The sequence below is a fragment of the Canis lupus genome, chromosome 13 (assembly GCF_003254725.2).
Source record: "Canis lupus dingo isolate Sandy chromosome 13, ASM325472v2, whole genome shotgun sequence".
Classification (NCBI taxonomy): domain Eukaryota; kingdom Metazoa; phylum Chordata; class Mammalia; order Carnivora; family Canidae; genus Canis; species Canis lupus.
Genome location: NC_064255.1, coordinates 23,560,294 through 23,576,297, shown reverse-complemented (window position 1 = coordinate 23,576,297; position 16,004 = coordinate 23,560,294). Strand labels below are relative to the sequence as shown.

General features: G+C 53.0%; 1 protein-coding gene and 1 long non-coding RNA gene across 2 annotated transcripts; one reads left to right on the top strand and one right to left on the bottom strand.

Moving 5' to 3' along the window:
* Positions 1 to 292: 292 nt before the first annotated feature.
* LOC125752328 (uncharacterized) lies at positions 293 to 8,457 on the top strand. The gene is made up of 2 exons (XR_007401557.1): positions 293 to 632; positions 2,871 to 8,457. It is a non-coding gene; the product is annotated as an uncharacterized LOC125752328 (long non-coding RNA).
* Positions 7,915 to 15,766, bottom strand: TRIB1 (tribbles pseudokinase 1). The gene is made up of 3 exons (XM_025450831.3): positions 15,280 to 15,766; positions 12,993 to 13,285; positions 7,915 to 10,360 (listed from the first exon to the last, which is right to left on the bottom strand). The coding sequence occupies exons 1-3, from the start codon at positions 15,637 to 15,639 to the stop codon at positions 9,895 to 9,897; spliced, it is 1,119 nt and encodes a 372-aa protein (XP_025306616.1). The 5' UTR covers positions 15,640 to 15,766; the 3' UTR covers positions 7,915 to 9,894.
* Between the last annotated feature and the right edge of the window lie 238 nt (positions 15,767 to 16,004).

Below are 16,004 nucleotides of genomic sequence, written 5' to 3'. Positions count from 1 at the left end.
CAGAACCCCAGCAGACAGCTACCAACATCTGCCTTATTTTACAGACGGGGAAACTGAGGATCAAAGAGAATAAATAACTTGCCCAATGACCTACCCCAAGGTTGGAATGCAGAGACTTGAGCTCTGGCCAACATGCTCTTCTGAAATCCTGCCCAGTTCTCTATGAGCCCGGGGGGTATGTGGGAGCACCCCTCCTTCTGCCTGGGGAACCTGGGCCTGTCTGCCTGTCTCTCCGTGTGTAGGTTCAAACCAGTCTCTCTGGCACTCAGGCCCTATAGGGTTAAGACTCCGAGCCTGTGCTCCAGGTGAAACTAGATCCCACATGACTTCAAGTTGACGCAAGTGGCCTTCTCTACCTGCGGACGCCTAGAGGCTCATCTCTGGGGTGTAGAAGAATGTTCTTTCTGGACCAGGTGCTAAGTTTATTCTGGTTACCGCTACATTGCTTGGCCTGCTTTGAGGAAGATGCCCGTGTCCAGCAGCCCTGCCAGTGTTCCTAAGTGGACGGGTGACATCGATATGTCTGCAATTAGAACATTAACACCAAGTTAGGAAGAGAAATGGGGACGCAGCCAAGGGAATGCTGAGCAAGACTGGAGCACCCACGGACAGATAAACTCTTCCAACAGGAGGTAGGGCGGAGGGGAGGGGTAGGGCTAGGGGTCATTTACGCCCAGGCCACTCTCTGCCAACAGGGAAACTGAGGTCGAGAGGGAGGACGTGGCTTGTGTAGGATTGTCTCGGCTGTGTTCTCAGGCTCCTGTCTTTACCTCTGAGGTACAGAGAGACAGGTTCGGTGATGGATTGGAGGCAATCAGACGCAAGGCCAGATCTCAGTCCCATCTTTTGGGGACTTCGCACACTGGACGAGTGCCAGTTCCCCCTCCTGTACCGTGGACACAAGACCATCCCTCAGCGATGCTGTGATGATCCCAAGGATAATTCATTCAACACACTCAATGCCGAGCAGCTGTTAACTAGTACTTTCTTTCCACCCCCCTTTGCCCAGATTTACCCCAAATTGGACCCGCTTTCAGAAATTGGCTCATCTTACCTGAGCCCTAACAGGTCTCCATTTGCAAATGGGTTTCAACCCCATGCTTCCCTGATTGTGGTTGGTGAGCTAGCAGCATAGACTCCACCTGAGACTGGTCGGAAATGCAGATTCTCAGGCCCCGCTCCAGCCCCAAGGAACAGAATCTGTATCTTCACGGGGTCCTCCACGCCCAGTCATGGGAAGCACTGTTTAGTACATTCTTCTGACGGACTGACTTACCACTTTTGACCATCTTGGACACCGATTATCGGCAGCCAACATTTGTTGAGTATTTTGTATATGTCAGGGAAATGCTTGACGGGAAAGATCTCATTTCAACGACACAGTCTCAGGAATTGAGAATTCTTACTAAACCCATTTCTCAAACAAGGTAACTGAGGCTGGGACCGGGGTTAAGTCCTCGGGCCACACGTTAAACCCTGGGCCTCTGTGACTCCAGGCTCCTCTCCTTGCCACCCGATAGGCTCCCCCTTGTTTCAGCAGAAACTGGCCATGTGTTAATTTTTTTAATCCTATCTCTCCTTGTGGGATCCCAGTGAGACTTCTGTTTTGGGAATCAAGGCAGTATCTGCAAAGTGGCCATTGCAAGTCATGTACCCCTCACCCCCTACCACCCTGCCCCCTAACCCCACCCCCAGCACCCCACCCAGGGTGAGTTTCTGGACAAGGTCAGAGAAGTCAGACTGCTTGCTCCTGAATTGACTAGGGTACTAGGGTCAACATCAGCAGGTTCCCAGGTAGGAGGTGGTGGGAAGGCTGACCCCCTGGGCCCTGTTCCCAGCCATTGACCCTCCCCTTCAAGCTGTTCCCTCAGAACAGTCAACACTCTGACTTTGGCCAGCATGCAAACCAGAAGGGAAAGAGCAGGGAAGACAAAGGAGGGAGGAGGAAGTGCTTAAGAATGACAAGAGGAACACTGTAATCTCTGACTGCAATCCCAGACCAGCTCCTTGGTGTGATTTATCACCAAGCCTGCCTGCAGATCTGCAGCTCTGCAAAACACTTATTGTTATGTACCATTTTATGGATGAGGAAATTCTGGGTCAGAGAGGTTTTGCAATTTGCTGAAGGTCACAGAGCAAATAAGTAGCTAGGCTGGGATCCAAATCCAGGTCTGTCTGACGTCCCCGCCTGGGTTCTTTCCACTTCGAAGTGATTTTGCCTGACTTTCAAGCCAGCTGTGTGGCACCTTGGGGCTGGCCCTGGACACGCGTTACTTCCCAGAACCTTCACTGCCACAGCTTTTGGAGGACGTGTTCCCAGTGCTATTTCCGTTGTTGCTACAACCGAGGCAGGGAGAGGTCAGGTGACTTGTCTCCTTCCTAAAGCTGATTAGCTACAGAGCTAGGATTTGCTCCCAGGTCCCTCTAACCCTGAAGTTCAAACTTTTAAGTGTCAAAAGCAAAGCATTTTCCCTCAAGGGAGGGCAGGGCACACCGGCATGCCTGGACTTTCATGGTGAGAATAAAATATAAAAGGAACAAAATATAAATAAAATATTGACCCCTGCCAAAACAGGGGCAGCGGGTCACCCACATGTTAAAGACATATTCTTTAGAGTGAGGCTCCTCATGTTCAAATCCCATTCACTACCTGTGTGCCCTTGAGCAAGTTATTTAACCTCTCTGGGCTTTCACGTACTCACCTCTAAGATGGGACAAATTAGAATGTCTGCCCCACAGAGTTGTCCTAAGAATGAAATTGGGCAGGTGCTTATAAAGCGCAACAGCAGGGTTGGGCAAACACTACATCCTCTGTACATTTTTCCTTTCCTTTTTTTTTTTTTTTTTTTTTTCCTTTTCTGTGTTTGCAGCAGGCACCGGCCATGGAACAATGTGTCTGAGAAATCCTGAGTGTTGGGGGGCTGCCGGGGAAATGTCATCTACAGATTCACTTCCCCAGCGAAGAAGTAAGAAAGATGCTCATTGGCAGGAACTCAGGAAACCAACCCTAAACGGGCTATGGAGAAAGAAGTTTCCAGATACAAGACCAGCCTCAACTGTGAAGGGGCTGTCCTTTCTCCTTCCCCAGGGTGGCTTCCCCATCTGTCACATGGGGGGTGACACTGGGCTAAGCTGCTTGCCGGCCTGCGGCACCTGCCCAGGGGTGCAGGGCACAGAGTGAGGAACCGTCTCAGGGGGAGGCAGGGAGCCGGTCCACTGGGTCCTCACCTCCCAGCCACCAGACACCCTCTGGACTCAGGGCCTGGATGAGAAATGTGTCTGGAGCGTCCCGGAGCCCCGAGCCCCACGGGCCTTCCTCTTCCAACAGAGGGCAAGCCTCCCTTGCACGGATAATCCCCCGACTGGCTCCCGCCGTCCTCGAGCTAATGAGGTGTGCAATTCAAGTTCAAGGTGGACGGGCCCAGCCCCCAGACTGGCTCCGTGGCTGGCTGACCCAGAGCCACGACCAGATGAGGAAACGGACAGAGACACTTGTGTAGTCACTTGGTCTAAAGGTCAGACCTAGACATTGATTTTTTTTTTCAAAATGTCAAGTCCCATGGCAAGAAAAGTCTCTGACCTGTTCCATGGAAACAGCTCACATTCACCTCATTCTGCTCTAGACACATTCTGGAAGGTCACACACAGCACAGCCAGCCAGCACCCCAAGCAGCAGGGCCTGGGGAGGCTGGGTCCCCAGTGTCCTTGCTGCTCTCTGCCTGTGGCTTCCAGGTCTCAGCCTTGATTTCCCCTGGCTGAAAGTGGGGGCAGCATGGGCTTAATGTTTTATTAATAAGCTTGTAATTTGGGGGCATCTGGATGGCTCAGCGGTTGAGCATCTGCCTTGGGCTCAGGTCGTGATCCTGGGGTCCTGGGATCGAGTCCCACATGGGGCTCCCCGCAGGAAGCCTGCTTCTGCCTCTGCCTCTGTCTCTCATGAATAAATAAGTAAAGATTTTATTAGAGATTTAATCTTTAATAAAGATTTTATTTTATTATAAATAAAATCTTTAAAAAAATAGGCTTATAATTTTGGAATAATGTTAGATTCACAGAAAAAGTTGCCAAGATAGTACAGAGTTCCTCAGTCAAGTTTGCTCCAATGTTGCCACCCTGCATTTCCGTGGTACATTTGTCACAACGGAAGAAACCCACACTGGCACATTATTATCAATTAAACGCCAGACCGTGTTTAGCTTTCACTCATTTTCCCATTAACATCTTTTTTTTTCCTGTTCCAGGATACCACACAGCATTTAAGACTAAATAAAGAGTTTAGAAAGTTTAAAAAGTGCCCTCCCAGTTCTAAAAACAAAAGGACAATAGGCCTTAAGGGCTCTGGGTGTGTTAATTAGCAAATGAAAGCTGTGCTGTGTGACTTTGGGCCAATCCCTTACCTTCTCTGAACCTCCAGCTCGGCTCCCCGTCTGTCAAAAGGGGAGAATGGCCATACTCCTTTATAGGGGTGCGGGAGGTAATCCTTCGCTAATTCATGGGACGCACTCCACCTGGCTCGCAGTGTACCCCGAGCCCTCTGTTGATACATCTCAGCTGGTAGAAACCATAGCCTGGAACTGGGACTAATCCGGCACACTTGATACTTTCCGGCAAAAAACTGTCCCAGCAAAATGCCAGCTCCAAAAAGAAGACACTGTGTCGCTGGTCTAGCGCACCAGACCCAATCTGCCAAGCACAGGACAGGACCGGACCAAGACCTGCAGTTACCAGGCCGGTGTTGGAGTCCGCCCCTCTCCCCACTCACTGCGGGCCCTTGGGCGGACAGTCCAGTGTCTGGGCCTCAGCAGCCACATCTGTTCAATGGGAACAAATCACCCACCTCGCAGGGATGCTGAGAAGATAGAATGAGGTCCGTGCCATAACACCTCCAGGAAGACCGAGGTGGGGTGTTGGCTACATCCTTCCTGCCCTTGTACCTCTTCTAGGAACTGCTAAGTCCTTGACTGCAGTTGGGGTCATTACAGAAAACCTGCTAGGGGCGGCTCGGCGCAGTTGATAATGACATCCTGTTCTTCTCTTTTTTGGGGGTGTGGTGATTCACTAAACCCTTGCTTTCTTTTTCCCAGCCAAAGGCCTGTTGACCAGCCGATTCCATAATCTTCATTCCCGCAATGCCCCTCTTTGCCCAGGGTGGAATTAGACAAGGAACCCATGCAGCGTGCTGCACTGTTTTAAAAGGAAGCACAAGACTAGCCCCACGCACGGTCAGTCCGAGGAAGATGGCTATGGGACTTATTTGCACAGAATCGCAGCATCATGCTGTTTTCCCAGAACGGCAGCGGAAGGGACCGAAGAAGAAATCCATCAAGGAATATGACTCCCGTTGAAAGATGAATAAGAACCACGGTGGCAGAGACCTCCGTCACAAGCTTTCTGTTTTCTTGCTTGTGGCTCTCTGAGCTGCTGGAAGACATCTACCCACCCACCCATCCATCCATCCACCCATCCACCCACCCACCCATCCATCCATCCACCCATCCACCCATCCACCCACCCACCCATCCATCCATCCACCCATCCACCCACCCATCCACGCATCCACCCATCCATCCATCCATCCACCCATCCACCCACCCATCCACCCACCCATCCATCCATCCATCCATCCATCCATCCATCCATCCATCCATCCATGTTGGCACTGGACGCCCTCCTTGTGGTAAGCACTGTGCAGGGTGCTGGGGAGCCAGGGGGTGAGTACTACTATCACAGTCCCTGACCCCATGCAGCTAGGACTGCTAGCTGGGTCAACCGTTTCCCAAGGGTCTGTGGTGCCTGGCACATGGTGGGGGCACGGTGTTTATTCAGTCGTCTCTCTCTCTCTCATCTTGCGTAATGCTCCCACCTTTATGACTGAGGTACTGGGTCTTTTCTAAGAGGTTAACTGGGACAAAGGCTCAGTGTTTGTATTTATCTCAAACCACCTTCTCCAATCACCATCTGCCGGAAGCCTTTGTGCTGCAGTGTGCAGACACAAAAGACAACACCGAGCAAGGAGTCTAAAGACCCGAGTTCAAGTCCCAGCTCCAAGCAGCTTACCCCTGAGTAGCTACTGAAAGACACCTGCGACTCCGTTTTCTCATCTACAAAATGGAGCAAATAATATCTGGCTTGCCAGATTCACTCAGCTGCTCTGAAGAGAAGAGGGGGAGCGGGGAGGGAAAGAGTAAAACTTCTAGAAAGTATGCTATGAATACAAGGTTATCGAGGTATTACTTGCATGATTTACTCCAATGACAAATAGGTTGAGGACACAACGGGAAATAGAAGCGATCAACTTTCCAGCCAAAGGCTCACACACCCTCGTTCCAAACTTCTAGAATGTAACTGGGTGAAATTGCCCCAGATTTGCTCCTACCTTGGAAGAGATTACATTTATGTATCTGTGGCATCACATGCCATCCCAGCCAATCCTGACCCATATCTCTCTCCATTTGGTGCATGTAACAACAGTACTAAGAGGTGTTGTAACCTTAATTGCTTGCAAAGTGTTTTGAAATCCTTAGATTAAAAAGCTCAGTGAAGTCCAAAGTATTAGCCTTCAGTATGCCCAAGGAGTTACGTGGAGCCTCGCCCAGATGCGTTGGAACAAGGGGACACGACATTGCATATTCTGAGGTCCCAGGAACTTCGGGCCTTAAGAGTTCTATTCGTGGGATGACCCTAGACCAACCCCCAGCTTCCCCGGTTTCTAAGCTGCTCCGGCATTTTGACCATCCCCACCCCACCCCCACCTACCCCCACCCACCCAGCTGCTTCTGATGTGCTTTTTTCCATTTCTTTTAAAGTCCTGGGTCACAAGGCCTGAGTTGCAATTTACTTTGGTGTCATAGGTCTGCTTTCCTGGGTGACCTCAGCCTGAGTCCTAGAAAAAGGCAGTTGTGTCATCTGGGACTTCTGTCTGCCTCTTCATTTAAACCCAGAGTTGATTTATTCCATTCTAATTTTTACCGTGAAAAGGAGTTAAAATTCTCCCCCACGGGAGTGACCCTCGGAGGGGGTGTCAGACAGGGCCGGGAAGGGACCCGAGGCCGGTCCCGGGATCCTGGCAGTGTTTTGCATTCTGGATCCTGCTGCTGGTCATGCCAGTGCCTTCCAGGGTTGGCTTTGTGAAAATTCAGAGCTGAACACTCTTCTGTGCATTTTTCTGTATATTCGTTACACTTGACAATGTAAAGGGTTTTTTTAAAATCACTCTCGATGCTAATTTACTTGGCTTAGAATAGATTCTGATGTAACCGTGAAGCTATAAACCTAATTATATCAAAATCCTTGCTTTCTCTTTACCTTTGTGATTCAAAATAATGTCGCTTTAGTTTTTCCTTCCTTTATTTCCACTTACAGGGACAGAAGGAAATGCCTCAATTAGCCTTTTTAATTAAATCTAACACAGGGTGGGGAGGGTGGGGGAACCTCATTCTCAGCAGGAAGCCCCGGATGCCCTCAGGGACACATGCAGACTTCTAACTGTAACAAAATTCTGTGGGATTTGCCTGAGTCCCCTATTCTAAGTGGCCATAGCTTTCATCAAATTCTCAAGGGTCCCTGACCTAAAAAAGACCCAGAGCCGGAGGGTTTGTTCCATTGCTTCTCTCCACATGTTTCTCAGCTTTGCACCAACCTGCAGCCCTCACCAACCTCATTTCACCAAGCTGGCTTCACCCATCAGAATGAATTTGCCCACTTCAGTGGAAAAAAGTGAATGGGCTCAACCCTTCCAAAGGTCATACATCATCATCATCATCATCATCATCATCATCATCATCATCAACATCATGTTTGCTTCTGGGTTTCCCTGTGATATTCCAAACCCGGAGGCCGGGGACCTTTGCATCCCCCACATGAGACGGCACAAGGCAGAGGCAGACTGGACTCCGAAGAAATTCACTGCGCCTATTTACGAAACCAGATTTATTAAAATTTCTCTACAAGTCAGAAACGGTCGTCTCACTGTTCACGTATATACACATGTACAGGAAGGATCTAGTGTTTCGAGCTTTCCCGGCAGAAGCCCCAGCCAGCCCAGGAGTCCTCCGCCGGGTAATGTATCACAGATACAACAGTCGAGCAACCACGAGCGCGTTGAATATGACAGAGGGCCTCTGTCCTCCCTCTTCTCCGAGTCCCATGATTCTGTCAAGGTCATATTGCCGATAATCATTCACATTTCACGTGGCTTTAGACACGCAGGTTATTCAGACAGACACAGACAACAAAACAAGCCTCAGAGCCAAAACGACAAAAACGTAGTATCGGACAATAGGTATAAAAGGTAAAATATATATACAAAGTACACAGTACGTGAGGTATACACAGCATTCTCACAATGCATGTTAGTTGTTTGCCTAGGCGTAGCCCTTAAAAGATGACTGCCTGCTTTTTTGTGCCATTGTTCAAAATACAGTATGTTTGGTTTACCCGTTTAACCACCTGATTTCAGTACTGAGACACTTACTGGTATTTCATGGGTTCTTGGATTTTAATGCGAGTTGGTTTTCTCTGTTAAGCTCTAGCTTTTGTAGGTAGTGAGCTCCCCATCTCTGGAAGCATTCAAGCAGGTGCTGCATTCCCACCTGAAGGAGGCTGAAGGGAGGAGGGGCCGGGGAGGATTTCTGCTTTGGGAGGTGGCAGAAAGAGGACAAAGGTTGGACTACATTAAAGTCTCTCCCGACTTTAAAGATTTGGGGCCCTTTCACTCTAGATGTCGATCATAGAGATGTATTCGTAAACCACGCCAAATTTGAAATACGAACAACCCATCATGCAAAATGCAGCCGCACACACAAATGCCAGAGGCAGACCATACCCATGAGGGGTTAAAGTACAATCCTGGAAGTGGGTCTGAGAATCATCTAAGCCTATCCAAAATTCACTTTCTCTTAAAGCACAGAGATGTTTGACATTCACTCTCGGGAGAGGCGTGGAGGGCCTCTCCTTATCTTTCTCCTCCTAGACAGAATGTTCCACCCTGAGATGGTCTTGGGAACAAAGGGTAAACTGCTGACCCAACAGAGCTAACGGTTTCCAAGTGCTCAAATTGACTTTAAACAATCTCCAAGTCCCTCAGTCTGAGCTCAGAGTTTCTGAAACAGCCAGGAGTTCAAATCTTTGTGATACTTCTCCACGGTTAGCTGGTAAGTGCTTGGAGAGCAGAGAAGGAGCCGTTTCAAGGTCAGAAGGAAGGCATTAGTGCAAATGAGGTCTTGGCAGGAAATGGAGGAGAGCGTCTGGGTTCGTGGTGCAGGCTCCTCTGCTCCTCAAAAAGTCCGCTCCGACGACGACGGGGGCGCAGGGTCACTGGGAGAGGTGAGTGTGAAGGAAGGGTGCGTGTTAAACCAAACCAAACCAAGAACTTTCCAAGAGAGAAGCCGGGGGAGCGACAGTCTAGCTCCCAGAGACAAGGTCAAAGATGGCAGGTTTATTGGCCAACATGATTTGTCACCCTGTTAAAATATGGTTATTGCCCAAAACGCCACTGTGCGACTCACTTCCTCTCCCTTTAAAATGTTCACGTCCATTTCACTTGGCCACACGCTGTAGGATATCCATACTCTTTGCCACCCCTGAAGATGCAGGAACCCCCACCCCCGCCCCGCCCCATCTGACAGCGAGACAGCGGGCCAGGGTTCGAGACAGCCGGCCAGGGTTCGTTGAGAAGGGAAACGACTTTGCAGGGCGGCCGATCGATCCGAATGTGTGCTGCTCAGATCAATACAGTCACTCGTCACAACAGGTAAGAGGGGGTGCCACGTCGAGTTCAGCAGCTACCAGCTTTACGCCATCACGTATCTGGTTGGCACCACGCCGAAAGGCCTGTCCATCTTTAGAAATGGAAATGCCATGTGTGAGAATTATGAGGTTTCTGAGGTTTGGGGATTAGCAGAAGAAGGAACTAATGTCACTGTCCTCTTGGTAGTCTGGAACAATCTGGTCTGAAGTTCCCATTTCTGAGTCAACGTATCCAGGTTCCAAGACAGACTCAAACCAGGGATGGAGTAAGATCTCCGGGGCAGTGAGTCTCTCGGAGGGCTCCCGTCTCAGGAGGCTGCGAATGAGGCACCTGGCTTTGGGGGAAATGTGGTCAGGAATGCAGAACTGTCCACGTCGGATTTTGGAGAAGAGGGCACTGGGATCTGAGTCATGGAAGGGGTATCGTCCCACCAAAAGGGTGTAGAGCATCACCCCTAGGCTCCAAACGTCTGCCGCCTTTCCGGAGTAGGTCCCCGTGGTGTTCAGAATCTCAGGGCTCACGTAGGCCGGGCAGCCGTGCTTGTCTGACAGAGCATCGTCTTCCCCCTTGATTATGTGTGTGTCTTCTAGACTTTCCAGTCTGAGCTGGCTTCTGCAGGAGAGGAAACAAGCTATTACTTCCAGATCGGCTGCTATGAAAAAACAAAGCCTCCTCTATAACAGCACCCACAGGCACTAAAAGCAAAGGCCCAAGGAATGCCATTTACCCCTTCATCCACTAAGCAGGGCCCTGCAACCACCCAGGACTCAGGATTTCACAAACCAATACAAACTGCAATAAACATTCGCAAAGTATCAAGAGCGCCTGGGGCGGAGGGTATGATGCAAAGCCCCAAATACTATTCATTAGGCTAGAGCTTAGAAGAGATATCCTAATAGGGTTACACAACTTACAAAGTTCACATTGCAGAAGTGGGAGCTTGTCTCAGGGGAATGCTGACATTTTTCTACAGAAGCTGTCAGGGAAGAACAGTATATCCCTCCTTCTGGGGCGGTGGGGGGGGGAGGGGGAGCTGAGCATCCTACAGGCCCATCTTCTTCTCGTGCCACTGACTGCTGGGGCTACATGGGCCCCCCTTCCGCATTACAGAACACGAGGCCCAGAGTCAAGGCTATCATGCTCACGTTGTCAGCACTCCTGCTCACGCCTGCGTGATAGACACACACAGGGAACTCTGTCTACCTGAGCCCAGGGCGCGATAACCGTGACGGGAAAGGTGCCAGGAATGTTAATTACATTTATTGGGGTGTTTCATTGCAAAGAACACTTAGCCGGGACCTGGAGGTTATACGGGCAATCAGAAGTGGCTGGTGGATTTGAAGGATGCGGGGCCTCCAAACATCCGTACCCACGGATGGCACATCGACACCTGAACCTATTTCTTCTTTGTGGAGGTTTATCTTCCACATGGGGGGCTATCTCCTACATGGGGGGGTTTATCTTCTACATAGAGGGTTTATCTTCTACATGGGGGGTTTTATCCCCTACATGGGGGGGTTATCTCCTACATGGGGGGTTATCTTCTACATGGGGGGGGGTTATCTCCTTCATGGGGGGGTTTATCTCCTTCATGGGGGGGCTTATCTTCTATATGGGGCTCTGAAAAAAATCTTTAGGCAGAGGCTCTCTTCTGAAGCTGCAGGTGCCTCCTTATTCAGACGCACCTACCCATAGGTCATGGGTCCCCCAAAGCCCAGAGCCTTGTGGGGAACCTCTATCATCTGGTGGCAGACCGTGCCCCTCCCTGCTTCTCTGAAATAGCCCTGTTTCAGTAAGTCACTTGTTGTGAAGTCAAAGGCAAACATTTGGTGCTGGCTAATGGGTCAATTTCTTTTCCTCTCAAAGGTCTGGTTGTGTTTTTTTTTTTTCTTCCTGCCTTCCTGTTCCCTGGAGTGTAGTATACATGTGCTAACTTCGTATGTCCTCAGCCTGACCTCCCCGTCGTTATGTAAAATACCCATTGGTTCTGTAAACGGAAAATATGACTCAACCCACACTGTCTGCCCCTGATTGGCTGCTGTAGTACTAAAACCCTGCACCTGTGCTGGTTCCCCGGCTAGCGTCAGCCTGCCATTGCTTAACCCTCGGGTTGCCAAACCCCGTGCACATGACATTCGCCTGTGCAATGCGGATTTCAAAAGCTAGTAAAGGAGGTGTGTAAGGCATGTTTCAGAAAATACATCAACATATCAAAGGAGCATGTTCCAGGAATTGGAAACTTCTCCATTGCAAATACTTTGCTTTTCTTTGCTAATCGGTTATGTTCCAATAAGTTTTGCAAGGTCAGATATAAAGCTATGCTTTATGGCAACTCAACCCTGTACTCTTTCCTGCGGATCTGGAGGCAAGGGTAAAAATGCACAGCTGGGGGCAGCCCCCCACACACACACAAATAACTGCAACAAAATAATACACACCCCTCCACAATTCTACAGGGGGTTTTTCCCTCCTTATCTTTCCAGAAGAGATCCGGCCCACCTCTTAAAGTCAAGTAAGGTCTATTCCCCGCGGCTTCCTGAATTCCCTTGCCTGAAACCTCAACTCTGAATCCTAGCGTCTCGTTATTCTCTTATCAAGCTCATCTTGTCCTTTATGAGGGAAAGTCACCATCTATATTTAGGAACCAATTCCAGCCAACATCCATTTATTATTCAATGTGGCTACTTTCTCAAGATGTATCCAAACAAGAGGTCTGAAAAGTCATCAGAGAATGTGAAGAGCAGTACTGGGGGCCAGCCCAAAGTGGAACAGGAGTAGGGTACAAAGGAGGAGAGCAGAATAGGGCAAATCCAACAGTTTAGCTCTGTCATACTTTTTAGGTACAAAAAAAAAAAAAAAAATTAAAAAGCTCCCCGCTTGGTAGAAGCCAGGATTTGAAAACTTCCTTTAGGAGTCAATGCGGTGAGGCCGGACTGACCATCTGTTACCCGAGAAGAACTGACCTTTCTGATAACAATGGGGATAAACTTGATCCTGGAGTGGAAGTGGGGAGGGCATCCTGTCATCATGTGACATCCCACAGAAAGAAGCACCAAGGTGTCCCGGGGCCACATCCACGACAGTGCAGAATAAGCCATCCTTGGCCGTGGCTCCTGGGGAGCGGCCTTTCTAAATACTCATTCTGGGACAACCGAGCCCTCGGCTCTGATGCGAACCAACACTCTGTACCTAACCGCTTAACCTGCCCCGCAAGGCCACAGGAGGAGCTGCGAAGGCTGCTCACCTCTCCTCCGTGGAGAAGACGAATTTCCTAAGTTTCAGGTCCCCGAGCACGATGGCCGACTGATGGCAGTGGGCAACGGCGGAAACAATCTGCTTGAAGAGCCGGGCAGCCTCCTCTTCCCGCAGCCTCTTCCGGCTTCGCACATAGGAGTGCATGTCCCCAAAGTCCTTCTCAAAGAAGACATAGGCCTTGGTTTCCCCAAGGATCACTTCCACAATGCCAGTGATGTTCCTGTGTGACGGCAGCTGGATGTAAGGCCTGATTTTGTCCTGGTAGTGTTTAATAGGAAACACCTGCAGAGAGACGGTGACCCCATTTAGGAAGCTAGAAAAGCAGAGGCTGCCTCCTGAATGCCGGACTGCAGCTCTCGGCCTTCGGCCTTGGGTTGACAGTACGGCTCCCTTCATTTATCTCTGCACCACCACCACCACCCCACACCTTATGCAAGAAGCCTCAGCTGCCTCTAACACCCCAAACCAGCAACATAGAGGGCTCTGGCTAGCAGATGCCCACTGGGTTACTCTACGGATGGTTTAAAAGAGCTGTCTTCTATATATGTCGCCTCCTTTCACGGGGGCTGAGCCCTAAAGCTTGCACCCTATGTGGCCCTTCCTTGTTTGCAGGTGGGGGCTGCTGCAAGTAGCTGCAGGAAGCCCCACCCCCCCACCCCTCCCGGGATCTCCAGGAGCTGAAAATGCATGACCCCCTGCAGACCCAAAGCTCTCACCACAGAGAGCACAGAATGTGGTGACTCTGCAGCCTCCGAGTGGAAGCAGGGGCTGGGGAACATGCAGATCTGTCATTAGTCAGAAGGAACAGATGACTCGCAGAAAGACTGTGACAACAGAGCCTTAAACAACCTGCCTATACAGTCTGACTCAGGTAGAAACGGCCTTGAGTTAAAATTAGCACAGGATATGGGATGTTCTGTATGGTTTTTACATTTGTTTGTTTATCTCCAGCACCACCCCACCCCGAGGTGGGGGGGTGGGGGGCACAGAGCTCCCACCCTCCACCTTCACCAGGGAAATGGGTAGTCTCTCCTCTCAGAAGCTAGCTGGTCTCTTTAAGGGCCTTTTGTTTAGTCCGGTTACTCATATCCTAGACTCAACTGGAAACGGTGACACATGGGCTGTCACCATCTGGATTCAGCTATTATCTGCTCAGAGGAACTGGAAGGGGTTGCACAATGGCCAGACCCACCCCACCTCTGAGGCCTGGCTGCCCCGGCCCCGGCTAGATGAATCTCTGAGCCGCTCCGCCCCCCCCGCCCCCCCCCACCCCCCCCCACCCCCCATCTTCCCCAAACCGCTCCGAGCCCCGGCGCCCCAGCGCCCGGGAAGAAAGGATTCCCCCTCCCCGTGCACCGGGCTGGAGCCCGCCTTGGAAATTTCATTCCCGTCGGACAGTAGGTGGCAGCAGCGAGCCTAGGGAGGGGGAGGCGGGTGGAGTTCAGGTGAGTTGCGGAAAACCCGAGAGCCACTTTAACGGAGGGGTGACCCCGTCTCTCGCTTGAAAAGGAGCAGCCCCGAGGCTGGTGGGGGACGTCGGGGCCGGGGGTGCACGCGGAGGATCCTGCTCCTAGGAGCCCTATCTGCCCCGGAACGGAATCTCTCATGTTCAAAAGAAAAACCGCGGGCCGGAAAAGAGAGAGCTGGGCGGCAGCGAGGGTTCCTAGCCGGTGTGGGCTTCCCAACATTTCTGCGCCGGGCGAAGGCCCCGGGCCGCCGGGGAGCCCACCTCAGACCGCTCCCTGCGGAGGACGGGGTTCTCCTCCCGGCGCGGGCTGGGGCCGGGATCCCCAAGACCCGAGCCCGGCACGGTCTTCCCACCTGCCCCCCGCCCCCCTCACCACCCACAGCCCGGCCCAGGTGCCTCGCAGCCCCGGCAACAGCTGCCGGCTGCTCCGAGCTCCGCGGAGGCACCCACTGCAGGGCGTCCTTCCAGGACGGGGGGCGGGGGAAGCCGGGGGAACGAGAGCAGGGGAATGGCTGGGCCCTGGGATCCATGTCAATCCCACAACTTATTTGGGACGCCGGGCGCTACGCCGGGCGCTAAGGGCAGGTCACGGAGGCACGGCCTCTGAGCACCCACCGCGCCTCCTCTTGCCCGCCGAGCCCCCGCCGCGCCTCTCCAGCCGAAATCCCCCAAGGGGCGGACGAAGCTGGCCCAGAGCCCGCTGCCACGCTCAAGTCGCCGCAGGTGGCCCCGGAGGCCCCCGGCGCCGGCGGGCGAGACCCCGAGCACCTGGGCGGGCCCCCGCGCCCCCGCCCCCCCGGGCGCCTACCTTGCAGCGCAGCTCGCGGCCGGTGTGGATGCACAGCGCCCGGGACACATGCTCGCGCTCCGCCAGCGGCAGCAGCAGGTAGTCGGCGATGCGGCTGGGCCCCGGCGCGCTCCCGCAGCCGCCGCCGGCTCCCGGAACGGCGGGCGGCGGCTGCGGGCTGCAGGGCGAGCCGGGGGGGCTGAGGTAGTCCGGGGGGCTCGAGCACTCGGAGAGGCGCGGGCACTTGGCCGCCACGGCCGCCGCGTCGTCCGCGTCCAGCAGGCGTTTGGCCGGGGCGCCCCGGGCGGCCGGGAGCAGCAGGGCCGGGCCGCGGGGCTGCGAGGCGCCGCTCATGGCCGAGCGCACGGGACCGACCCGCATCCCGTCCCGGGCCGGGCCGGGCCGGGCTCGGCGCGGGCGCCGCGACCTCCTCCAGCCGGCGGGGTGGGCTTTGCGGACGGAGCTCGGCTCGGCCCCCCGGGGCAGGCAGCAGCGGCTCCCGGGAGCTGGCGCTGCACGCGGGAAGCACGCCGGCCGCGCGTCCGGGGGCGGGAGGCAGAGGCCGGCTGCGGTCCCGGGACCTCGGCGGGCGGCGGCTCGGGGCGCCTGGCCGGGGGCGGCCGCCGCTATTGTTGCCGAGGCCGCCGACAGTCCCGGAGGCGGAGGCGGCGGCGGCGGCGGCGGCGGCGGCGGCGGCGGCGCCGGGTGTTGCCGACGTCCCGAGCCGCGAGGGCAGGATTCCGCAG

Excerpts from the sequence above, each read along its gene's own strand:
- TRIB1 (XM_025450831.3), bottom strand. The coding sequence starts at position 15,639 with ATGCGGGTCGGTCCCGTGCGCTCGGCCATGAGCGGCGCCTCGCAGCCC. Across the intron at positions 13,286-15,279 it reads GCCGCGAGCTGCGCTGCAAG|GTGTTTCCTATTAAACACTA; the intron begins GTAGGCGCCCGG and ends GTCTCTCTGCAG. Across the intron at positions 10,361-12,992 it reads GTCTTCTCCACGGAGGAGAG|AAGCCAGCTCAGACTGGAAA; the intron begins GTGAGCAGCCTT and ends CCTCTCCTGCAG.